Source organism: Melopsittacus undulatus, chromosome 2 (genome assembly GCF_012275295.1).
Source record: "Melopsittacus undulatus isolate bMelUnd1 chromosome 2, bMelUnd1.mat.Z, whole genome shotgun sequence".
Lineage (NCBI taxonomy): Eukaryota > Metazoa > Chordata > Aves > Psittaciformes > Psittaculidae > Melopsittacus > Melopsittacus undulatus.
In genome coordinates, this window is record NC_047528.1 from 33,429,693 (window position 1) to 33,456,267 (window position 26,575).

Consider the following 26,575-nt stretch of genomic DNA (forward strand, 5'->3'; position numbering starts at 1 on the left):
CACCATCACAAGTAGACTTCATTCTGTTTAACTGCTTCTTACAGGTGAACAAATACTTCATCTGTTATCTGTCTTCACTTGTAATCCAAAATTTACATGTCAGATTATAAAGCTGTGTAAGATATGTTTTTTGAAAACTCACAGCTTAAAAAGTCACAGCCCACAACTCAATAGACTGTTTATTTCTTGAAGAGTTTACAAGTAACTTGATGAAGAAGCTGCATACTTGTATGCATTTTGTATTCAAAAGATTTGGACTGAAATTTCCTCTGAAAAAAAAATATTCAAAATTATATCACTGTGTTATTCTATTTGCTTTAGTCCTGATAGAGCTTCTAAAAGAAAGTGTGTCGTTTAGATGAGGTATAGATGTGGAAAAAACATTATAAGGTTTTTAAGTAATATGAGCCCATATTACTTCAGTGCATGGTGTATGTATGCACATTTTCTAGATACATTCCTATTACAGATCCTTACTGTAATTGCAAGTGAATAGCAGTATCTCAGCATTATAGTATGTTTAATACTGCAGCTGTACCATTACCACCAATCTCTATAGAAAAGCATGGTTCACGGATACAGGCAGGTTGATGGAACTGTCTTTGGAATCAGAACAAATCTTTCTTATGATTAATTTTTTGCCATAGATAAGCCATAAAACAAAGATAGCAGATTGATGGAGGTTTAGTTTTTCTGCCGTTGCTTTAAATAGTAGATGTATAACAGGTTCTTTTATATCCTGAAGGTGAACTGTCAAAATAAAAGATGTACGGACTTAATACCCGAGAGCCAGACAGATGAATTACTTCTCACAGTTTTATTTTAGAGCAGATTAAACATTGCACAATAAACCTCATTACTATCTAGTGTAAATTTATTGAAAATGTAGTTTTTGTTTAAAGTGTTAAATAATTTGTCTCGTTATTACCTGCTTTACTAAAAGACACAGATTTCAGCTGAGAATGAAAATTTTTTTCATTTATAATCTGCCTGTCTATATTGTGAGAAATTCTATACCTGATCAAAAATATACATCTTGAAACATTATTTCTGGTTTTGGACTGTGTGAGTGCATGTGACTTAATCCATGTCTCACTTGGTGTCATGTAACTGCAGCCAGTATACAATAATAAGTTTATCAAATCTGTACTTCATGAGGAAAAATGCCAGAACTAATTGTGAGATGCAGATTAAAATAACCAAAGGTAGTAACAATTCAGGTTTTGTTTAGCTTTGGAGATTAATTCTATGGCTTATTTTTAGTTCTGGATATTTTTATTCAGTGGAAAAAAGCACTTCAGAAAACTGTAAGTCAGCTAGCAGAAGAACACTGTATTACATATTTTGAAGGAGGAATGGAGGAAGAGAAACATGGACAGAAAGAAAAATAAGATGAGAAACAAATGACTGAAGAATAAAAAAAGAAATTTAAAACAATTATTAAGCAATATGTTGCTTTTCATATATTTTGTAATAGTTTATAGTTCATGAAAGCAAACATACTTTTCAGAAGGTATTTCTCCTGCTCATCACTACAGAGACATGCACATATTTTTAAAAGGAGATACTCTAGATGTGTGTAGGCTTAAAAATTCCCACTGTTTCCATTTCAGCTCAAATCCTTTTGAATAAAACCCCAGAGATGTGGAACAGCTTCAGTTAGGTTAGAGTTAGTTAGAGTCCAGTTTGGACACCTTTTAAATTGTTTGAGCTGATTTTGGATGCTACTTAAATACCTTCCAAAAAATTCAGAACACTTTCTCAAAAACTGCTTAAAACTGTATCCAAATAAGTGATAATTGTTGTCGGTTGAAGGTCTATAACTTATTTCATGCTGGAAAGTGGTAAGTCTAAACTTCAAATTCTGATTTAGAGAAACAGATCTCAGCAAAATTATTTCCACAGGTTTGGCTTTTCCCTCCCTTCCCCCCAGTCTTCACATTTTTATCTGATAGAAATATATTGGCCTCTTGAGGTTAATTTTGTCCTGTGACCTCCTGCAACTTCTACTTTCTTGTCCTTGGCTCCAAGTGTGAGAGTACAGAAGCTAATCTGCTCTTTTTTTTTTAAAGTAGCACTAGGCAATCTTTTTTTCTTATGGAAGGGGTGGGAATATAAACAAGTTAAATTAGTTCTTTCTTGGCTAGTGTCAGATGATAAGGTTTTCATTAATCATGTGTAAGTGTGGTGTTGTGTGATGTAACACAGCTGGGCACAACAAGCTGGAGTATATCTTCCAAGAAATTTCAGAACACTTCCTTGAAAACTGCTGTGAAATAAATAGCACATTTTTCTAGCAAGACTGATTAATCAGAATAGGAATTTCCTAACACAGTAACAAAAATAATCCAATTAGATGTCAGTTCTGCAGCCCTGATTGTAATCACTGCCAAAATTCTGTTCAAAGTGTCTTATTATAGATGACTGTATTTAGGGTAGGGAACCAAGTATTTTCCAGTACTTCTGTGTAAGATGGTAACCTACATCTATATTTAGACATTTGGAGTGCGATTTTAGTCCACGTTCATACACCCAATTAGCAATTGGATTCAGATCAACTGCAAATACCTACAGTAGTGTGTGCACGGTATTGAGTCTTTTAAGTAGGTCTCAGTGTACTATAATGGGGAGTTAGACACCTATCTGGCATATGGACACCTTCTTTGGAGGCATGCAAGTGTCAGAATTTTGGGCCATGTTCCAACACATTCCTTAGGAATAAATATATGTACCTGTGTGAACAGCACAAAGCAGTACTGCATGCTGAGTGGAAGTGTCTGAGTCAGTCTACTGTCAGAATCAATGTGGAAACATTAGGGAATGTCTTTAATCAGGCTAATCTGGTTCTCAACAAGAAGTCATTTAAATATATTTTGCATATATTTGGCCAGCAAGTGATACTTGAAAAAACTAGTCAATCAGTATCTTCTGGCAGCATACATGATCTCCTACCTGTCTTCCATATATTCAAGAAAGAAAAGCAAATTCTATGTAGGGAGATAATTTGTAACAATAGTTATGAAAAAGATAAATTTTCAGGGATTTTTTTAGAAATAACTGCATGAAATTGCAATCTGTGTCTGCCTGTTTCCCCTATTACCTGTAACTTCTGAAACAATACCCAAAGCCACAGGCCTCAAAAATAAATTTCCACAAATTTTGTGGATATAGACAGCTGTAATGGAGTATATAAATGCCCAATATAAGTGAAAAACTAATGTCATGCGTTATTAGACACTGAAGACTCTTCACTGAAGATAGTCATTAACATTGCCTTAGTTACTGAGAAAGCTTCAAGCGGACTGTGGCTTCCAAAACATGCTAGTCAATAATAATAAAAAAAAAGCAGAAAAAAGCTTTAATTAGTTCCATTGCTCATGGAACTATGCGTTATTGTTAACAGGTTAACAATTTTGTAGACAGTGCAACAGAAACAGGTCTAGTGATCAGAATTAAGCACAGGGAAACTAGCAGCCCTGTGGAGAAGCTCAATGAGGACAAATCTATCACAACCTAAAATATTACTGGAAAGAAGATGATGGAAGGCCAGTAAATATGCAGACCTGTTCAGAGTTTACATTTCCTTTGGTGGCAGATGGAAAGTCAGAAGATGGATTTATCAGTGAAACAGCACTCAAAAAAATCAGGGACAGGCAATTTGATTTCTGTGGCTCTTGAGAGGCTGGCAAGCCATTTGATTTGCAAATACTAAAAGACTATACATGCATTTAATGCGGGGGGGGGGGGGGGGGGGGGGGAAGGGAGCTGACATTTTCTTTCCCTTCCCTTATACTTTAAACGCACAATTTCTACTTTGAAGAATAAATTAGAGGCAACTAATAGCTCCTCAGCTTCTCCTGATCTCCTTCCAGGTCCACTCACTGACAAATGGCTTCTGCATGCCTTTGAGAGGTCTACATAAGAGAATGGGGAAATGTAAACACCACTAGCATGTTTTGGGAATACTATTGATTTTGCTCTGTGCATGAGAGAGAAGCAGATGGTCCTTCGTATAATTATTAATTACTTGCAATTACTGCCATTTGTGTTCTAGGGACAGAATACACTTCTATGACAGAGTAAGATTACAATATATGCCCTTTCTAATGCTTTATAGCATCTTGTTGAATTATCCTTTATTTGTGATTCTTTACATGCTTTTACCTGGGTATCTCTAAAATTGCTTGTTAGGAGAAGGCATTGTAACACACGTCTTTGCACTCTAGTATGAATACATTATGGATATAGAATTGCCTTCACACTTCTTACAATCACCTCTTTTCACCTCTCCATGCAGTGAACACCTCCAGCTTGTCACTGCACTTGACTTCAGCATAGGAGGCTTACAGGGTCAAAGCTGGTCTTGTATATTTTGTTCTGTCATGCAAGTCTTGCAAGCTTTACTCTCAAACTTTCAATTTAAAGTGTATGCATTGTAGACACAACTTTGTCTCTATAATACAAATTCACCAGTATCATTGAGAGCATTTATGTTCACAATGTATGTATATATGAAGATGATCTCTAACTACATATCAAGGGCATATAATAAATTGCCTGTAACTTTGCCAGACTCACATCCCCCCAGTCCACTGATCCCTTTTGCCAGGATCTGTTCTACAATTGCAAACCTATATCTACATCAATGATACATGGTAAAAAAAAAAATAAAATAAATTGTCAGGTACTTGTCTTGCAAAATTTTGGGCAAGGCTGGATTTCCACAAATGAAATTAATTTCTACATTAATAGCATCTTTTCTGTCACTATTAGATTCCCTAATTCAAGAAGGTGATGCATTCATATTTTATTTCAATCATGTGTGATCCCACCAAAAATGAGGGAAATTGCATGTTCTTTCTAAAAGCTGAAAAAAAAGGTGAAATATTAAAATAAATACTGTAAACAGCTGAATAACAGATTTTGATACAACTTACCCTACTGAGTACTGAACACATCTGAAGACATTGAAAAAAGGACACAGAATAAATAAGATGTCTTACATAAATTTGTCTCTTTCCTGTCCCAAACATGACATTTCCCATAAATTTGATGGGTAGAGATTGGCTTTAGACATGCAAAAGAAATCTTAAATTCAAGTGTGTTTTAGCATCCAGGCTATTACTAGATTTTAAGATAATTACATGGCACAAATTAAGGATTTTATATATATTACAGACTCATTCTCAGAAGGCTTTACATTCCCCATTGCAGCCTTTGATAATTCAATTAGTCTCTCAAAAAGTTGGGAGTAGTTGATAAATTCACTTTAATGTTAAACCAAGAACCCCAGCAGGTTTCTCTTAATATGATCGCTTCTCAGGGAGCTTAGCTCTAGAGATTATATCTCCCAAACACAACTTTTTCCAAGGAATATGTGGGCCTTTGGAACAGATTAAAAGAACTGTCTGTACCAACGTATCTTCTCACCATTAATAAAGTTACTTCAGATCACGACAGTGATCTCATTCACTCTGACGCTGTCCACCTAGCTTAATTTAATTGGCAGCCCTAGGTCCCTCCATGGAACAGATTCCATGAATATGATGAATGATCCAAGGAACGGAGAGTGACATTAAACAAGCTGAATTTAACCCTTCTCGTGCAACACTGCTGTTTGGGATTCCCAAATCCTACTGGCAGACACTGCTGAAAAAATAAGCAGGAGGGGATCTGCACTGACCGTGTCTTTCAAGAGTGCTAAAAGTAACGCCAGTTCCGTTTGTCTGCCTCTAGGAAATGAATAAAGAATATGCCACATGCAAAAGATAAACAACAGGATTTAATATTGTAAATAGATGCATGTCCCTGCATAAATCAGATAGGAAACCAGACACAAAAATCCTAACAAGAAAATGCTGCTTGCTACTTACAAACACTTGGCTTTAATAAGCAGATTGTCATTGACCTTCTGTACTGAACGGCAGTTTTGCTGGAAGGAAGACTTGAGGTTTAGATATATTCATCTATGTCATCAAAGAGACATGTTGTCATCATAGTCAGAGCAGGCTAACTGTGACACTGAAACCTTATAGGAGCATCTGTGTTTTCCTTTCCAAAGGTAGAAATTAAAGTGTCAGAAAACTACATTTGCCTGTGTGAAATGCTTTATTCTGTATTTTCACTCTACTTTGATTTCCTGTTTGAAATTAAGTAGGCAATTATACTCAAGAATAGCATTTGCTGATTGTTTTATAAAACAGACTCTCACAGTAAGCAAAATAAATATATTACTTCAGATACGACTTTTTCAGAGAAGGTTTGCAAACAGTTTAATTTATAATTGATTAGTCTAAGCAAATTTTAGGGAAGGCATTCTATAAACATCTAGATTTAACATATGATTTCTTCCCTTTCATTCTTTGATTTGGAAATCAGACTTACATAATAACTCCTTTTTATTCAGTGGTTAACCTATGAAAGAATTGCCCTTTATTTTCCCATGCTATGTTTATATATTTTCATACCATTTTAAAGATTATTTTCTTTTTAATAGCCCTTAGTTTTTTTCTATTGAAAAAGAATGCTCTAAAACTGAAAATATCTACCCTATGTTTTATCCCAGCATATGTTGCAAATATTAGCCTGTGCAGTAATGTCTCTGAAATACTTCTTGAAATTATGTAGATTCAATGAACTGCAGATAAAAATGTTGAAGGCAGTATGTAACATCAAACTGCAGTTGAATTTATTTGTATATCATGTAGACCAGTAGGCTGTACTGGCTAAATGTGGCTGTGGTAATATATCACAGGAAAATTTGATAATCCAAATATATTCTGTAGGAATACAATCATTGGTTTTCCACTTGATTATGTTTAAAGAAAAAGTAACTGTTAAATAAGTGTGTCAGCTTTCCAGAGGACTGTGACTGATGTTTTATCAATAAAGTTGTTGACAGTTGTTTATCATCCCATTCTGACTTTCTGAGAAATACTTATTCAACAAATCAAAAAAAAAAAAAAACAAACCTGTTATTTTATGTTTATTTAAAGAAGGAGCATTTGGGTTGATGTTGAAAGCCACAGACTTAATGAATGGAAGAGCTCAGTCCTACTCAAAGCTTTCAAATAAAATTTTTCATATCAGAATTGTTTCTGAGAATAGAATCAGTGACTAGTGGAAATTCCAGGTGTGCTGCTCTGTGTCAATAAATTCTATTTTGTCCCTGGAAAGGGACATATTATGATTTAGTTTTGGGCATCTCAGAAAACTAGAGGCTGACTCTAGAATCCAAGGTTAGCAGTTATGTACTCTCAGGACAGACAGGTCTGAAAAATCTGGTACAGAAATATGAGCTATGATTCATGAAGCTCCCCTCTTTTTATTACCCTAGCTAAGCAAAAGCTAAAGGTATGCTTTGGTAATATTTTCAGAAGGTACATAGGTTTGAACTGCAGCTAAAAATGAAAATTGGAATGTAGCTTCTTTGCAAAGTATCCATTACTCTGCTGTATTTAGGATTCAGATCTGTGAGCCAGCAGAGCCTGGGCTGCAAAAGCAAGGCATGGCCAGACAGAATAGTTGGCAAGAAGGACGTTGGCTCTCATTTGCCTCTGCCTCTAAATTCCAGCAGGATCTAGGATGATATTCTGGTCATACCTAAGGTGCCAACTTGCTCTGTAGACAAAGTATAGTTGATTAGCTGATCTGAATTTCTTCTGATAAATTTCTGGAAATGAAAAATTAAATTAAATTAAAATAAAATAAAACAAAATAAAATAAAAGCCACTTCACACCAAGTCGAACATACTGCTTCTGTTAAGGTGGCAGCATGTATACATCAACAAACAACTCCTTGCTACAGTTATGACAAGCATTTAGTTGGGGCCAGAGCTACAGCTGAAGGAAGGGAGTGGATCAGGTACAGTTTGCATCAGCAAAGAATAGCAGATACCAATGTGTTCCTTCAGGCATTCAAAATGGAGCACTTTTTGACACAGATTTTAATTCTGTAAAAAGCAGTAGCTTCTATAAACACGGTATTACAATATTAAGGGATAAGTAAAATTGATTTACTTTTGCAAGAAAATAGCTCTGTGGGAAAATAACAGGAATCTTGATCTAAATACTAGACAAATATTCCGTGCAAATCCCAGAAGCTATATGTTCATGTAACAAGTAAGTTATTAGTCTGTAAAGGGACAATTTTCTGACCAGTGGGAAGACAATGTGCATTATGACTTCTTGGAAAAGGGGTCTCATGATTGTCATGGGTTCAGCAGTAGCTCATGCTCTGCCAGGGAGGAGGGAGAGATAGGGCGCCTGGCCTGGGCTAGTCGGGGAGGTATTCCATAACACAGCACGTCCTGCTCGGGGAGGGGACTGGAAGCTGGCCGGAAGGGAAGGGGTTAACACTCTGGGCTGGGCTCAGAGAGGGAACGGGAAGCTGGCAGGGAGGGGAGGGGTGAGCTCTCTCTTCCGGGCTGTGCTTGTGTCGGGTGGTGGTATCGTATTCTCTCTCCCTGTTTATTTCCTCTAACATTGATTTGTTAGTGGTAGCAGTAGTGATTTGTGTACCTTAATTGCTGGACTGATTTTACCTCAATCCGTGGGAGTTGTATTCCTCCGGCTCTCCTTCCCATCCCTCTCCCTACGGGAGTGGGAAGGTGGAGGGGGGGGAGGGGAAACAAAGGAGTGTGCAGATTTAGTTTAAACCACGACAGTTTTTGGCGCCCAACGTGGGGCACAAACCCACGAAATAACAACAAATCTGACAGGATTTATAATCATTTGTCACAATGCTGATTTATTGTCTCTCACAGTCTTTTCTCTTGATCTCATGGTTTCAGTATTTTACCAATTACTTTTCATATATATTAGCAGTGTTAGTGTTTATCAAGTATGGGGTTTGGGCTAAGGTTCTGGTCTCATTGTACTTTATGTTAATGACCTGTAATACAATAGGAGCATTGATCATGAAACTGATCTGGTTTATGCTCCCAGTATGGTCACCAACTTTATATTTTGGGAGGTATATAATAGAAGTGCTTAGCAATTTCACATCTTTTTTCTCCTCGGGTGGTCAACCTGTGAAGGAGACATTCTTCTATCCTCCCAGTGTGCTCTCCAGATGGTCTACAACATCATTTGAGGGTTTTGAAGTTTTTGAATGGCCTTTTAATACCGTTGAGACTTGTATGCTGATTGTGATGGGGATCACCATAGTAGCATGCATACAGAGTGTGTTTTGCCCACAATTATTTCATCTGATTTCAAGAGTTAGGCGGAGTCAGGTCTGGTCCTGTACTGGGGTTAAACGACGACATAGGAGAACCAGGAGATCTTCCCAGAGGGTGGACAGTCATGAGTGGCAGGGTGTGTGGGATAGTATGGGCAAGCATCTAGGTCAGTGGGCCCCTCCAGTACTTTGGAATTTTACTTCCGACCAAGTGAAGAATCCGGAAGAATTAGTAAAACAGCTAAATGATGTGTGTTGTCATCCTGGCCATACCAGAGATGGACAAATTACAGCAATGTGCTGGGGCTTGGCCTATGCCTATAGGGCCTTGTTCGACACTACCCAACCCCTTCAAAAAGAAGAAAATGTCCCTGGATCTGAGAGCAACACAGAAGTCAGCGCAGCTGTTCCAACTCCAAATACAGCAGCTACACCATCCCCAGCGGCAAGTACAGTTGCTACCCAAACTTCAGCTGTGACAGACAGTGCAGCTACCCCAGTAACGAGTACAGCGGCTATTCAACCCTCGACTGCGGCAATAATGCTGAGTTACACACCTAAAGCCCACTTACATTAAATTAGGGAATACTGTGCCCTTAGAATCAAACCTGACTATTTTCTGAGTGCTGAAAAACTTAAGCTAATAGCTTTAGAGGAAACAATAGGGAAATTAGCTAATAGGAAGCAGCCAGAAAGATGTATACCCCAGAAAGGGTATATATCTCTAACACAGAAGTAGATAACTTCAGGACATCAACTTGATGCATATTCAGTGAGAATAGGTGGGCCTATCTGTAGAGGGTTTAAGATCTGGAGGCCTGTCACTGACATTCTGAATAATTCTTTGAATCAATCCTTCTCTATTGTCTCTAGAGCCAGCATAAGAATTCTAGCTTAATTTTAACTGTCAAAATTAGATTATGTGGGTACCTCAGTTTCTTAAATGAAATTGCTCTTATAGCTGCTTCTAGGCATCTGAAGAAAATAATATTCTGCAGCTGAGTCTACTTCCTGTGGGTTTTTGGTTTTTTTCAGTCCATTGTATGACCAGAACTCTCCCTTAAATAGCAGATTAGATGGAAGCTCTCTCTGGTTGCATACCTGTTGCTTGACAATAAAGCTTAAACAGTAGGGGTGAAAAAACTGTGACCTGTCTTCCTGCCTGCTAGGACTTAGTGCATGTGGTAAAGAGGAAATCAGTCTTTTCAGAAGACTTCAGCTGTAACAATACCTTTTCCCTGAATCTTAAATAGGCAGGTACAGTTGCCTTACAAAAGACTACACTTCATATTCTTGCTCAAAGAAGTAAATCTTAGTAAAATAAGCACCTTGAGCATAATTCATTTTTTGCTATCATGAATGATGTCAGACATCAAATCACCAGATCTTTTTTTACCTTACTTTACAGGAAGTACTCATTTCTATGTGTTTTCCCAATTAGAAGCATTTTTTATTTATTTATTTATTTTACTTTGCTGAGGGTTTTGAGATGAACATTGACATAAAGGTAAAGCAACTTCAAAAAGCCTTCATTCTAATATTAGTTCTATGCAGCTACCTCAATCTTTTAGAGTATTGCTGTTCTGCATGATCTGGCCAACCAAAGAACAAGATTTGCCATGCTCTTTGATCTTTAAAAAACATACTGAAATCTGAAATCAAGTGCTTTGCCTGAGTCTTGACTTTCCTGGCAACACTGAGCTGAGTAAAGTACTAACATGTAAAGTCTCCTTAATATCACCTGTAAAAAAAGAAATTATATATCTTCAGAATCATTCCAGCTATGTCTAGTAAGTGATTAAATGATCTGAAGTCTGATGTGGATAAGGAAGGAAGATCAACGATCAAGAAAGTGAAAAAGGGAGAATAAATGGGAAAATAAATTCTAGCTAAAATGACTGCTTTGATTAAAAGGCTGCACAAGGTACCAAATGTCATGCTAAGAAAAAATGTAATCTCTATTTAAAGTTATTCTGAATGCAGGGTTAAAATATTTTGCTGATAGCTGTAGTACAGAGCTTGCATATCTTGCCAATAATGCAAAAAATAGATCTACAAAAATCACATATATCCTTTCATTTATTTCTATTGCATTAACAATCTAGGTTAGAGAGTTTTTTACATAGTAATACTAGGGACAATTAAGTCTGTTTAACCAGAGACAGATGCCAGATGTATGCATGTAGCAGTCAGAGAGGAAGCATATGCATAGTATCAACTCCGCAAATAGTCGGGCTCTCTAGGCACTCAACAGTTTTGAAGCTAAGGGAGGGAATGTTTTTATGCTATAACATTTTCCCTTGGTGGTAGCAAATTAGCTGCCTTGTATCCATCTTTAGCTGGAAATGCAGAGAGTCACTTGAGAGTTTACAAATAAGTTTAGAGCTCTGCTATAGACTGTTTCTTAGATACCTGGGAAGTGGGATACATACCATGTGTGTGCTGTAACAGATGGACTTAAAAAAAAAAGTTTGATACTTTTTTCCCCACAAGATGATTTTTTCTTACCTTTGACTCTTTACAGAATTTGTTCAAGGCCACACTGAGCTTTGCTTTTGGATATGGTGCTTTGCACATGACTTTTGTCTCCTTGGGAATTATTCAACTCTTTTTCCTAAAGAAAAACAAGTCAAAGCTACATTTTTATTAGGAAATCTAGAAGCTGTTTTACAAAAAACATGTGGTAGATATTCTGGGGAGGAAGGGTCAGTTTTCTCTGCTTCTTATTATCAGTGATACTACAAATTCAGGCCAGTAATAACTGGACAAGTCTCTTGTCTTTTTTTTTCAATTGAAAAAAGGGCTGGGAGGAGGGGGACATATTAAAATCAAGTAATGAAATTCTAAATCAAGTAAATATAGTAGCAAGTTCCAGTAATTAAAAGATCTTTAAATATCCCCAAGAAACTGAGCATGATCCATATCTAAAATAAATTTTACTGCATTTTATAGTATGACTACCCCATTTCTAGGGTTGTAGTATTTTAAAGATTTTCTTAAAGTTAATAGTTTGACACTGACTGACATATTTCTGAATCCTTCAGCAGTTTTTAAGATAGCAGCTGTACCATTTAGTTGCTTACCTGCACTGTGCTTAGTTTATCTAATGTTTGGATAAGTAAACTAAAGGCACAGCTAATAGAAATTACTGCATCTTACTTGGTGGTGAAATTTGTAACTAATCTTCAAGTCTACCTCCAGGACCAAAATAGGCTTTTTATAAGAACATGGCCTAGATGAGGGGTTGCTCAAGACAAGAAAACAGAGTCTAAGCAGGCTTAGAAAGTGAAGATATTAGTGAAACTAATGAAAACACAACGACATCTTTGTAAATAGTTCCCAAATTCTTCAGGATATGTTTTGTCACATCATAGTGCTCTGACATCAGCACAAAAGTTGAAACTATAACAAATGCAAAGACAAGTAAAAAGTTGACTTTCAGTTGAGCAGCTCAGCTGCTACAAATAAAAGTAACTATCAGAACAGATTTTCTATGTTAATGTTGTTACTATCTATAATCTCCTCAATCCTTGAAATGTAAGAAAGTGATCTGGAGCTTAAGGTCCGTGATGAAGAATCTGGGGAAAGGAAGATGTGAATACTCCAAGTCATCTTCAGTGTCTCTCAGAAATTCATTTACAGTTCATGAAAACCTGAAAATATGTTACTAAAACCGTTTACAAGAACAATTCCTTCTGCAAAATTAGTAATATTGAAAAAGATTTGAAAAAAAGCATCCTTAATTATTCTTTCTGATTGATCTAATTGGAGTGCTATCTAGGCAGAAAGCTAAGTAGAACAGCATTATGAAGAACAAATTCCTAAGGGAATGTGGGTGCTTCATAAATTGACATAATGGTTATCCCATTCTGCAGATCTCTTTTGAAGGTGGTAATAAAACAGAACTTCAGCAATCTACTAAATAATAGTCTAGGGCACAATCTAATAAAACAATAATTAATATGTTACTTAGCACAGGGGAGAATCTTTGAAGTTCTGAGATAACTTCTTTTTTCCTAGGATAAATAACTTGCTTCTTTTCTGTATCTGTATGTCCAAGCGAGAATTCCTTAGGAAGCAGTGTGTTTCTGCAGGCATTCAAAATAGAGCACTTTGACACAAATTTTAATTCTGTAAAAAAGCAATAGCTTGATATAAACACAGTAGTACAATATTAAGGGATAAGTGAAATTGGTTTACTTTTGCAAGAAAATAGCTCAGTGGAAAAATACCAAGAATCTGGTATATTTGCCTGGAGAACTTCAGATTTTTTTTCTGAGAGCTGCATCACAAAATTATTCTTCCTTGTATTGTATGCATTGTACCTCCCATGAAGTCCAAAGTATATAACCCATATATGACATCAACGTTTTGAAACACAGAATGAGGCCCAGTGGGCTTTTCCAGCTATCAGTATAAAACAGACATTGTCTCATTATGTCTGGTAAAGGAGATTTTGAATGTAAATTCAAGCATACTGGCAAGAATGTGGAGAAAACTACTCTCTTTCACTGAAGTGGTCAGATTTTCAATGGTCCAGCACCCCTACAGGCTTTAGTAATTTTTTGTGAGACTTTGTAAAGGAAAACAGATATTTAAAAAGCTTCACTGCATTAAGTCTGTTTTGGACAAAATCATACTTCTACACAGAACCTGACAGACTTCCACTGGGGACAGTCTACATATAGTCATGATGTAAACAGAACCATCAAAAGGATGTAGAAACAGATTTCTTCAGAAGCCTGTCATGTCTCTCTCCTTAGTGGCACCCTCATCAGTCAATGACTGTTAACAAATTGTCATATCCAAATATGAGACAAGCTTACAAAGCAAAAAGCTTGGTGCCTTCTAATTGAAGATTTGTCTACTGAGATAGTTGGCAACTGGTGAGGAAGGATCAGTGGTGTAATATGCAGCTAATCATTGGTGGCTTGACGGTGTGACAGATGGGGATAGCTTCTTTAAATTATGGAGCTTTTATACTGGTATCTTCAGGAAATGTCAGCAGCATGATTATAGATTCATTAATGCTGTCTTTTCTTCCTATTCATTGCTTTTGCTAGTCATAATCACTCTTACCTCTTGTCTCTAACTGTACAATCTATTGTTATTGCATAGGATGCCTCATGATGGACGTAGTTAATAGCTAGATTCCTAAACATTGACACAATACAACACACAGTATTAGCATTTACCAAAAGTTTCAATTTAGGTATGGAAATTAATAAATTTGATATTATAATTATGAATATTTCCCAATAATGTTAGCAAAAATAATATGAACATCATGCAGATGTTGCAAATGATTACACAAATTAAGTTAGGATTCAGATTTAAGAATCACTGCAACCTTAGGCTGTAGTGCTGAAAAAAATCCCACTGTTAAATCCATGGAGCTGCCTTGATCAAGACTGGGAAAATACGTTATATTAAAAATGTTCTTTCTAACATCTACAAGCTTGTTCTCTTCTGTTAATTACTGCAGTTTTATTTCTCTTCTTTTCTAGGAAACAGTTTTCAGGCTCTACAACAAAGATTTACTGATTAAAACTTTGAATTCGTCATATTAGTAAAGTTTCCCTGTAGCTTCCCAGCTAAGTGCAGGACTGGCACAGCTAGCCCTTGTATGTTTCTTCTCTGCAGCCTCAGGCTACAGAGAATTTTTCATGGTGGGATGCGGGAGAGCCCAAAATATCTTTTCACCACTGTCATATGGTCTTTTTTACTGCAAATTAGAGTAGGTGACAGTCTGACTTACAAGCAAATGTTGGAAACCAAAACCAGATGTGCTTCGCTTTCTCCTCTGATAGGAAGAAATGAGACACCGTTTTTACTAGTCAGACACCGTCAGTTCACTGCCAACTATAAAATTCTATGTTTGTACCTTTGAGAAGCACAGTGAAAATTTTAAGGACTGTGAGCTGCGCCTGGGCCACAGATAGATAGAAATTGTTTTTCTGCTGTGGAAGTTCTGAAATTGTTGCAAAATTTAGAAGCAGAGCCTATTCCTGTCTGTGACTCACAGGTCTGATTTGCCTCCAGAACAGCAAGGCAGAGGCCAAAGACCCATTGTTGGGATCTGTGGACCAGCCCGCTGTGAGGATGGAAAATTTTCAGGTAAAATAAATGTTTTCTTGCTCTTATGCTGTGTTTAAATTAAAAAAAAAAAGTGTGATTGCCATCAAATTTCAAGCATGAATTAAAAGCGTACTTTTGTAAGAAAAATATTAAATGTTCCATAGTGCTCCATGTAATTCTGAAATATTTGTCCAATATTTATGGTCTGGGACAAATGTGAACAAATTAAATCCATAGGCCCACCATCTTTTTTTTATTGCTTTTAAAGTGTTTTATGCCTTATCAATATAAAAATATATTCTCTTTATCCTGTGTCCAGAAAACAAGTAAACAAGCAAAAAACAACCAACAATGGGGAAACTATGTAAGTATTATAGACCTCAGAATCTTGTAGTTACAATACTGGGAAAGGACCACAAGATCCAAGAGGTTTAAAAAAGTGGCTTTCCATTCTCATTTTACTGCCAGTCATTTTGCTAATCTGAGCTACATAATTGTTTTGCCTACCTGAAAGGAGCCTTTAAACAGACAAGCCAATATAAATACTCAGATTGGAGACAGCTCTGTTTAATAACAGCAAGCATGTGTATAGAAGTATTTGTTTACCTCTGCTCATTTATGTCAAAATCAATTGTAATTAAACAGGAATCCAACCACAGCAGTAGTACTTCAGCCGATTGTTCTCATCAGAAGTGTCATATAGCCCCAGTGTTTAGGACATTGCAAAGCAGCCCATTATTTTTCTCCTGTAATAAATACCTCCTCAGTCATAGTCTTTTCAGTTCTTTAACAAAGGCAATTGCCTGTCTCGAGTGAAAAAGTAAGACACCATTTCATATCAATTCTAGACGGTTTTCTGGTCTATCACAGGAGTTACTGAAGTTCTGAAAGCCAGATTTATATTCTCTATTAGACATTAGATGCCATTTATTGTACATCTGTTTACACATATGTACAGAAAATACAGCTCTTTTGTGTCTATTCAAAGAACAAAAATATGCAAAGCATGCTTTATTTTATTAGTCTAAAGCAACTACTGATTATTTATTTTTTAAGTAGCATTTCTGGTTGGACTAGAAAAATATAAGCTACAGAGGATTTTACATGTTGTTTTATTACCAAGTATATCCTAAATTGAAGTATTTTCAATAATGAAGACAAATGCACAACATCAAGGTTGAAATGAATAAATCTCCTAGGGAAGCAGTGTGAACTCCATGCATGTATTTAAAGACAAATTGTTTTCTTTGTGATGTGAAACGAGGGTCAGCGAACACATGCATTACTTTTGACTCTGTAATGCAATGAATAGCAGAGCATTTAAAGAGTTACTGTAGATCATATCAGCAATGTGAAATAGCAAGCTTCAAAGAAAAGAAGACATACATTTTGGAATGAGTCCTCCAGCTTTAATTTGTAGCTGTTAGTTGATAGCCATTCCAGTCAAATGTGTCAGCTAACAAGCTGCTTCTGGCAATTTATGTTTATTTTTTTAGCTTCCATATTTATAGAAAAAAGGAGGGAAAAGGACAAATTGAAGGGGTATTTATATGATAGAAGAACCTAGGCATTAAAATGAAAAAAAAAAAAAAGAAGAGTTAAATAAGCAAGATACCTGAAAGACAGGCTAGCATTTTCTAGAACAACAAAAAAAAATAACAAAAGCTACTGACAGTTTAAAAATTAAAGTTATTAATATACTTACCTAGCCATATTCTTATTTAGCCTTCAGTGGGGGACATATGGCAATACAAAGCTACATTTTTTAATATTTCATGAGTACAAAGTTTATGGAAAAGAATGCACTTGAATGACCATTTACCAGGTCAAATCTTGTAAATTATAATGATCTGAATTCTGTCTTGTTTAACTTTAAACACAATTTGGTAATATCATTTACAGGTTTGGTTGTAAATGGACTATGATTGTAAATGTCTAGGTTTAGGTCTATATCAAGGTATGTGTTCAGTCTTGCATATAAGGGAAATCAGATTTTAAATATATATGCATATACACATATTTATATACATATATACATATAGAAAAAGCCAAATATGCACACTTACCTATATTAAATGTCTGATTTCCCCTATACATAAGACTGGACATTTGCTGTTACATTATATAGAATACTTTGATATAGAGTATAAAGTTCTTCATCTCAGAAACAGACTGTATGAAATATTTATTGAAAATGTTTGTATGCTGATGTTCTCTGTACATGGAATGTTTACTTCTCATTTGCTTATCTGCTTTGTGTGTGTATGTGTGATTTAGATAATCAGAGTTCAGCTAAATTTAAAAAAAAAGGATTTATTAATTCTGTTTGTCTGCTTTGAATCACTATTAAGAAAAATATATATTGAGTTTCTTCTTTGTTATCATAATGCAAATTTTATATAATTAGTGAGTTGAACTAAGATATCTCAGTTTTAGCCACTGAAAGGAGCCAGCTATCTAAAGCATTAATCAATTACCTTTCTAGTACAATACATTTAGAGTGAAATCATTACCCATAATTAATTCCGTTCACAATATTTATGAATTAATAGGACAATAAAAGTATATTTTGCTTTAAGCTTGCTACAGAAGGCAGAAGTTAAATATAGCTGCTCTGGTAATATAGAAAAATATGTAAGAAATATCTTTTGATGCACCAAAATACATACCTTGCGCTGCATTTTATGTTGCCAGTATAACTGTCATTTTATACCACCTTAAATTTCAATCCAGTATACATTTCCTATCTAGGTAACTGTTGTTTCCAGATAGCTTGTTTCTTTTTCTTTCTACAGCTGATAATTTAACAATTCTATTTTAGTGTATGCCCTCTCCTAAGTTCATAAAGCACTTTGGACTGTTGAGCCTTAAAGCTCCAGAGAGTTAGGAAAACCTCTAGGCTGCTTCTGTTTATTGTACACACTTGCACTGTTTAAGGTTTATTTTCAACAGGAGGGAGACAAGTGTAGAGATAAAGACCAATGGTGCATATCAATTCTACCAGCATATCTTGCTGTACAACACAGTGTATGACCTGTTTTACATATACATACATTTATATATTTCCCTTTAAATTGATTCTATTTTCTCATATATACTAATTTGGCCCTTGGTGGTGATAGTTCATGTTTATGGTTTCTGCTGCTAGTACAAAAGTGCCTGTTCGATTTTCTTCACTGTCTGCTGTATGCAGCAGTCAAAATTATGGGCTAATCGTGAGATGGGCAGCTTATAATGTATGATAATCAATACTCAAGATCTGTTTCCTATGATGTGACATAAAAGAGTGAAGAAATACAGATTTTCAAGACTAGGACACCAAAGCTCATGCAATGCAGGTGTTTTTTTTTTCAAGGTCATTCAGTATTTGTTTCTTCTTTTTTTTCACTTCATATTTAATTCAGTCACTGCTAGAATGCCCAGGGAGCAGAAATGGAAATTTAGTCAATAGCGTGAGTGTGAATGCAAGTATAGGAACTACTTTAGCAGATACAGGAAATAAGAAAGGGAAGGAAGGTACGGCATGCAAGATATATAACATATATGGGCTATATTCTTTTAATTGCCAGCAAACTTTGTATTTTTATTGGCAGTAATTAATAATGTAAACACTGTGTAAGAGTTATCTTCATGCTCAGTGTATGTGTATGTAGCATGCATAAGAGCTAACAACTTAAAATCTTAGAACATAACTTGGTTATAACAAAATTAACCTAATCAGTCTTGAAAGTCCCAAATGATAGGTTTGGGCACTGCACTGAATACGTAGTGCAGTTAAGTTATTTGCATTGACTAAGAACTTCTTTGATCTTTACTTTTCATCTTAAGTTTGTTAATTTCAGTATCAGTTCATTTTTTTTTTTTAAATACAGTTCAGTCACATTTTAAAATAAGAAACAGTGTTGAAATAGAATTTCCCAGTTGCATATTTCAGATGCATATATATATATGTTATCAATGTAAATAGCAGATAAATATTATGCACATATATGAATATTTATTTAATGTATTTTAAGTTACACAGAAATACTGCCTGAGAGGAATAAAGTGTTTCCCTTCTAAAGACAGGTTTTTTATGGTTTAATGAAATAAACTGTAATGTACTGAAATCTTCCCAGTTGTGTCCGTTGTAGGTCTTTCAAAAAACGATGAGTTCTTGAAACATTTAATACGGTTAGAAAGGTTTAAAAGATGTAATTTTTAATATTTTTTTTTGGTCTGAGAAATAAAGGAGCAATGAGGAGTACTACTTTGATAGAATAATTGAAAAGAGAGAGAGCAGCAGAGAGAAGTGCTGGTTCATTGATTGTGCAGTTCTGAGTATTTCATGGTAGATAACATGCAGCAGGTTTTTATTTCCACCTTTTGTTAAAAGGGGACCAAAGTTATTTACAAAAATTTATAGAAAGGATAGTTAGGTTTACAAAACAAATGTTATCTGGAATACTGCTAATTGTTTAGGGAAATCTTTAAAAGAAACAGAAAACTTTTACTCAGCATTGTCATAAATTCGATATAAGAGAGAAATTATTTTAGATATGATTAGAGAAAAATCCTAAACATAACAGCTATTATTTCTCAGAACTGCATAGGTCCACTTTTAAACCTAAACACTGACCTTGCCACAAGACTACTTTCAGGATTAAGGGAAGAGAAAAAAAAATAATTAATAACAAGCTTTTACAAAATTTAAAGGTTAGAATTAATATTGAAAGGGTTGGGCTTGAGGCATTTGTTAGTTTACTTCTTTCGGATTTCTGTGATAAAAATTTAATCCAACCTGACTAGTATAGCTATTGCCCATCCAGTGCTAAAGCTTGGAACCTTTCTTTCGAATGTTTTTGCTCCATTTGCCTTTTAAAATATGTGGATTTGTTTTGGGTTTTTTGAGTTTTATGTTTTCTTTTTTCAAGAGAGAGAAAGAGAGGGAAAGTAGCAGTTTCAATTGGCTTTTTTAAACAGCAGCTGTTTGATGCTGTAGAAGCTGTGGAAAACTAGCTACAAAGAACTTTAGTGGAGATGAACTAATGGGTGGAATGAGGCGTATAGCAATGTCCTTTATTTGTGTGTTTACCTTTTCATTAAGCAATTGTCACCACATATGTTGTCACTATGGCTATGCATAATAATGCTATCTTATTCAAATGAAGTAAAATCAAATACCACAAACTTAAATCTCTTCCTTAAACTCTTCTCTGTTGTGTCACATTGTCGCATTACAGTCCCTGGAATAAGGTTGGTTTTTTACTCTTGGTTTTCATTGCAACAATTCTTATTTTTTATAGTGCGCTAAAAACAGCATGCAGCTTACTTTTCCTTGGAGGTTGTAGAATCATAAAATGGTTTGGATTAGAAGGGACCTTGAAAGACCATCTAGTCCAACACCTCTGCTATGTGCAGGAGTAACTTTCACTAGACCAGGTTGTTTGAAGTCCCATTGAACCTGGCTTTGAAATCTAACCATGGGACATCCACAACTTTCCTAGGAAACCTGTTCCGGTGTCTCACCACCCTCATTAAATAGTTTCTTCCTCATGTACAATCTAAGGTTACCCTCTTACGGTTTATGCAGTCCAGGGTACAATTGACTTTCTGAGCTATGAGCGCACATTGCCAGGTCAAGTAAAATTTTTCATCCACCAGTATCACCACGTCCTTCTCCACAAGCTGTTCTCAATCTATTCATCCCACAGTCTGTATTGATACTGGTGATTTCCCCAGCTCATATGCAGGACCTTGCACTTGGTCTTGTTGAACTCCATGAGGTTTGCAGTAGTCCGCCTCTCAAGTCTGTCAAGATCCCTCCAATGGCATCCCTTCTCTCCTGCATGTTGAATGTACCACACAGATTGGTGCCATCAACAAACTTGCTGATGGTGCAGTCAATCTCACAGTCATGTCATTGATGAAGATATTAAATAATGTTGTCCCAGTGTGGATCCTTGAGTGACACTATTCATTACTGGTTTCCACTTGGACATTGATCCATTGGCTACAACTCTTCACGTGTGGCCATCCAGCCAGTTCCTTATCTATCTAATAGTCCATTCATGAAACTTGTATCTCTCCAATTTAGCAGCAACAATATTGTACAGGACCTTATCAAAAGCCTTACAAAATTCCAGGTAGATGACATCTGTAGCTCTTTACTTTTCTACTGAGGTAGTCGTTCTATCATAAAAGGTCACTAGATTAGTCAGACATAAACTGCCCTTGATAAAGCTGTGTTGACTGTCTCTAATTACCTCCCTGTCTTCTATATGTTTTGATACATCTCCAGGAAGACTTGTTCCATGATCAGGCTCAGAGGTGAGGCTAACTCACCTGTATGAATTTTCTATTTAAAGCCTTTCTGCTACATTCTTCTCCTCAAAAATCACTCTGTATTCTCCTCACACTGTACTTCATTCTGTCTTGCGGAGCACGCATACAGAATGATACTTTTTCACTGAACTCTCGCTAATTAAGTTATCACACCCTGACTTAGAATCATAGATTCATAGAATCATAGAATAGTTAGGGTTGGAAAGGACCTGAAGATCATCTAGTTCTAGCCCCCCTGCCATGGGCAGGGACACCTCCCACTAAACCATGCCACCCAAAGCTCTGTCCAGCCTGGCCTTAAACACCACCAGGGATGGAGCATTTACCACTTCTTTAGACAACTTGTTCCAGTGCCTCACCTCTCTCACAGTAAAAAACTTCTTCCTTATATCTAACCTGAACTTCCCCTGTTTAAGTTTGAACCCATTACCCCCTGCCCTACCACTATAGTCCCTAATGAAGAGTCCCTCCCCAGCATCCTTATAGGCCTCCTTCAGATACTGGAAGGCTGCTATGAAGTCTCCACACAGCCTTTTCTTCTCCAGTCTGAATAACACCAACTTTCTCAGCCTGTTTACTTAACTGTTTATCATGACTTAACACACTTTTATTTAAATTTAAATCACATTTATTCGTGTCTTTTTAGAACAGTTAAAGCTGTTCACACTATTGGATTCTCATAGATCACTTTTGGTGTTTCTTCTGTGCCAGAATTCTGTAGTGCAACTGTTAAGAATCTGGTGGTGATATTATCAGGTTACTAGAAATTTATTTTCTAATTTAGAAAGATGATGATCACTTCAACTTTTTGTATCTTTGGGTCAACAAGTTTGTTCTGCTTTTCTGAAGACCTGTGGGGCATGTCTCTGTGTGTGTTTCATGTTTACATTTAAAAGTATGCTCTCAGGTTTTTCGTCTAATTGTAATTCCAGACATTTTGTAAATTCTAAATTCCTCACATAAAATGAATAGTTAAACCCACATTTTGTGGAAGAAAATACTTAACAGCTAACGGCCAGTGTATAACAAATTGAAACATACAAACGATAAAAACATTTATTCTATCAGTATTGAATAGAGAGTACTAAGAAGAAGAAAAAAGAAAGCAAGATGGATCAGAGTTGTGTTTTTCTAAAAAAAAAAAAAAGATTGAAGGGGTATTTCTGTAATTTTCTTTATCCCTGACATTGGGTTGGAGTCATATGTACAATTATAAAATGGTAAATGGTAGCCCAAATATATCTTATTACTATAAAATGACAGGCAAGATAAAGTTTTTGAAGCAAAAACTTTTATTTAAATTGTAAAACAGGAAGTATCAAAATTTATGTTCTAAAAATGTAGTGAATAAAAAAATTGTTTCTTATCTGTATCCTTTGAAAGAAATAATATAGAAATCCTACTTGAAAACATTATCAGTTCGAATAATGTGTCATAGTTTGTCATTCTTCCGAATTGTATGTATTGAGCAAATCCATTTTCACTTACTTGCAACAAAACAAAAAAGGAGAAAACTGATTACATGATCCATTCGCATGTCTAATAAAATTGCAGTATGCACTTTTTGACAAGCTTATACTTAATGCATACTGATGCAAAACTCTAGTTCTCTGTTCTCAGCAGGAAAAGTATTCTCTTCAAGAAAATCTTTTTATGTGGTGACTGTCACACAACATAACAATTATAAACTAAATGAAGGTGACAAAAATGAAAAGCTAGCTTGCCAATTTTATGAAGTGTTTGTATTTCCAGAAAAGCAGTCATTGCTCAGTTATTTGATTTGAAAAATTAATCCTGATAATGCCTTTTGAGTTCCTTAAGTACTGTTCACTCGTTTCTAGGATGAGTTTCACAGAACAAAGTCTAACAGATTTCTACAGCAGATTAGTTTACAGATGAAGCTCAGTTCCACTGAGAATGATTCTCTAATGACCCTTTTATACTTCCACCAGGCTGTGTGAATGCCTTAATACATATAGAACAGAGTTAAATAAATCTATTGTCTTAACTAACAGGTTTATACAATCTTTCTGAAATATTTTAATTATAGCTTCTTTTTTTTTCACCATAATTAAGAAACCGGATTTCAAATAAGCCCATAACATGTTGATCATAGCCTATCCATTAGTTTAAAAAAATCCACTTACAATTAGATTTTTTTCTCTTTCTTCTTTGTTTTACAGAGCAAGAAGAATGTGTTAACTGCACAGATGAATGCAGAGTGCTTGGTCATTCTGACAGGTGTTGGATGCCACAGTTCCCTGCAGCTAGTCAGGCTGAGAATGCAGATTATCGCACAAATCTCTTTGTACCCACAGTTGAAGCTAATGTTGAGACTGAGACATACGAAACTGTGAATCCCACCGGGAAGAAGACTTTTTGTACCTTTGGGAAAGACAAGAGAGAGCACACTATTCTCATTGCCAATGTTAAACCTTACTTAAAAGCCAAACGTGCCCTGAGTCCTCTGCTTCAGGAGGTTCCCTCAGCATCGAGCAGCCCAAACAAGACATGCATTGAGCCTTGCACCTCAACAAAAGGACCACTGGATGGTAGTGAAGTGAAATCAGGAGCCTTGGCTGAACCAAGCAGCCAGTACTTGTCAACTGACAGTCAGTATCTTTCACCTAGTAAACAGTCAAAAGACACTCCCTTCATTGCATCAGATCAGATGGCTAGGGCCTTTGCAGATGTGCATTCCCGAGTGAGCCGAGACTCGAGTGAGATGGACTCTGTTCTGGAGCAGTTAGATCGTTCAGCCCGGGATCTAGGCAGAGAGTCGGTGGATGCCGAGGAAGTTGTAAGAGAAATAGACAAGCTCTTGCAGGACTGTCGGGGAAGTGACCCTGTGGCTGTCAGAAAGTGAGGGGAAAAATAAGGACAGGCTGGCAGTTGTGTTTCACTTCTGCTGATTAAAAGTAAATTGTTAATTAAATCCCCTGGTTGTAACAGATTTACAGGAATGAAGGAAGACCAATGCTGCTTTAAGGCTTTTAGTGAACATCTGAAGTGCCCACAAGTATGTTCTTTTCACTGCTCTTTCTTTTTGACAGATGACGCTGGTTTCATTTTGTCCAAACTTTCATTAGGACAGAGTCAAGTACACTAAGAACAAAATGAAAGAAGGAAAGGCAATGCCATTTTGACAATCTGATAGGAAGGTATGAGAAAGATGGAATGGAAATACGTCTAATATTATAAGACTGTCCTCAATAGCTGATGCTGATTTTACTGTTTACGTATAAACCCCAAGAAAAACAGGGTTAAATAATTCTGATCTGTGGTGGATTTCCAGCAGTCACCACAGACTTCAACTGAAAGTCCTAAAATGAGTTCTTGTAGTATTCCAAGTGACATCAACATTAACATTCATTTGTGGTAAACATTTATGTACAGAGTTACCTGCCACAAATATATATTAAAAAAAAAAAAGAACAAGAAAACAAAAAAACCATTCCAGATCATTCTTCAACAAAACATATCCTGATCATTAGTAAAACACCTCATATCATATTAAGGTGAAATGTAAAATGATATAGTCCATCTTGTCCTGCACACACATAAGCTAATTCACTTGATAAAAAAGAAAAAAAAAGATTTTAATATCTATTTAGCGTTTTAGTGTCCAACAAAACTATAAATAGTTAGCAGTAAGTTTTAAAAAAACTAAAGTAAAATAAAGTTTGAAAAAAACCCAGCTTGTGTTTAAGGGTAATACACAAAACAAATTAACATTATTAACACTTTTTTATTCATTTGTGGACACTAAAATAGCTCAGGAAAGTGAAAATGTCTTAGACAACCACAAAAATCACATGATCATTTAAATGTGCAAATGTAAGAAGATTCAGTGTGTTTACATCAAATGACATATTTTTATTGATTTATTGCAGATTCAGTGCATATGAGCCAAATTGTTGAGTGTATAAGAGCTATATTGTGTATTTTATTAAATTAATATATAGTTGTGTTGCAAAAATATTTGGGCTTATATTGTAAATGGCAAGTGTTGCCTCAGTAGCTGTCGAACTCTATGAGTTTTGTTTTTTCCTGCTTCCTTTTCCCCATGGATTGTGGGAAGCAGCGCCTCAGAGCAAAGTCTCTTGTTTAATGTATGGTCTACAAAGTACTGCAATACATAATCTGTTCAAAATGTGTTTGAGTGAGCTGATGGAGCTAACTGAACGGCCTACAAAAACATCCATCAGTCATTGTTATGTGCAAGTCCTTGTAGAGGCTTCTGTTGCAAACCCATGTTTAATAACAAAAATTACACTTGAACCAACATCTGAAACTTCCTTGTTTTGTTTCATTTTGTTTTGTTTCCAAACAAACACATGCAGTCAGTGTCTTCAATGAAGTATATTTGATTGACTTCCTAAGAGATGCCACCGTTTTCAAAGTTTTGATAATAAGGTCAGAGAGATGAAAGCATTAATGCCAATATGCCATGAGCAGGATTTTATCTGTTTCTTTGGAATGTGCAATTTCTTACTGCAATTCTAGATATACACTGCTTATTTTGGGGGAGGGAGAAGGGAGGAAGGGCTGGGGTTTTTGTTTTCATTGAATGGTTTTCATTCATCCTGAAAAGTGTTTGCAGAATAACTTGGGATGCAGTTTCTATGTTTTATTATTGTTTTTTTATGGGTGTTTTTAGTGCATTTGAAAAATTCAAAATTGCCTTCAGATAAAAGTTAAAAAATAACCCACATTTAAAATGAACTTGCACAGAACAAGAAGCAACAAAAGAATATAATGTTTATCTCAGGATTTGTCCCTTATATACTTCAGATACTCTTTTGGAAATACCACTCTGGTGCATGGTTTTAAAATGGTGTATTTGTTTTATTAAATGTAATATTACTTTACAAACATATATAAGATGTTGGCAATCTCAGATCTCACAAAGCCATAGCTTTTATCAGTTCAAGAAAGAAAGTTGACCCAACAGCCTGTTTTGATGTTGGGATTGCTTTTAAATGGTGATTT

General features: G+C 35.7%; 1 protein-coding gene across 2 annotated transcripts in view; it reads left to right on the top strand.

Annotated features, from left to right (window-relative positions):
- PCDH17 (protocadherin 17) overlaps nt 1-25,329 on the top strand; it is an 88,646-nt gene extending 63,317 nt beyond the window's left edge. Inside the window, exons 4-5 of one of the 2 annotated variants that reach the window (XM_013128164.3) lie at nt 15,224-15,298; nt 23,767-25,329. In XM_013128164.3, the coding sequence (XP_012983618.2) occupies nt 15,224-15,298; nt 23,767-24,449 (758 nt within the window). In that variant the 3' untranslated portion in view covers nt 24,450-25,329. The remainder of the gene's footprint in view (nt 1-15,223; nt 15,299-23,766) is intronic. The other variant, XM_034074535.1, reaches the window with a different exon arrangement.
- The last annotated feature ends 1,246 nt before the right edge of the window (nt 25,330-26,575 follow it).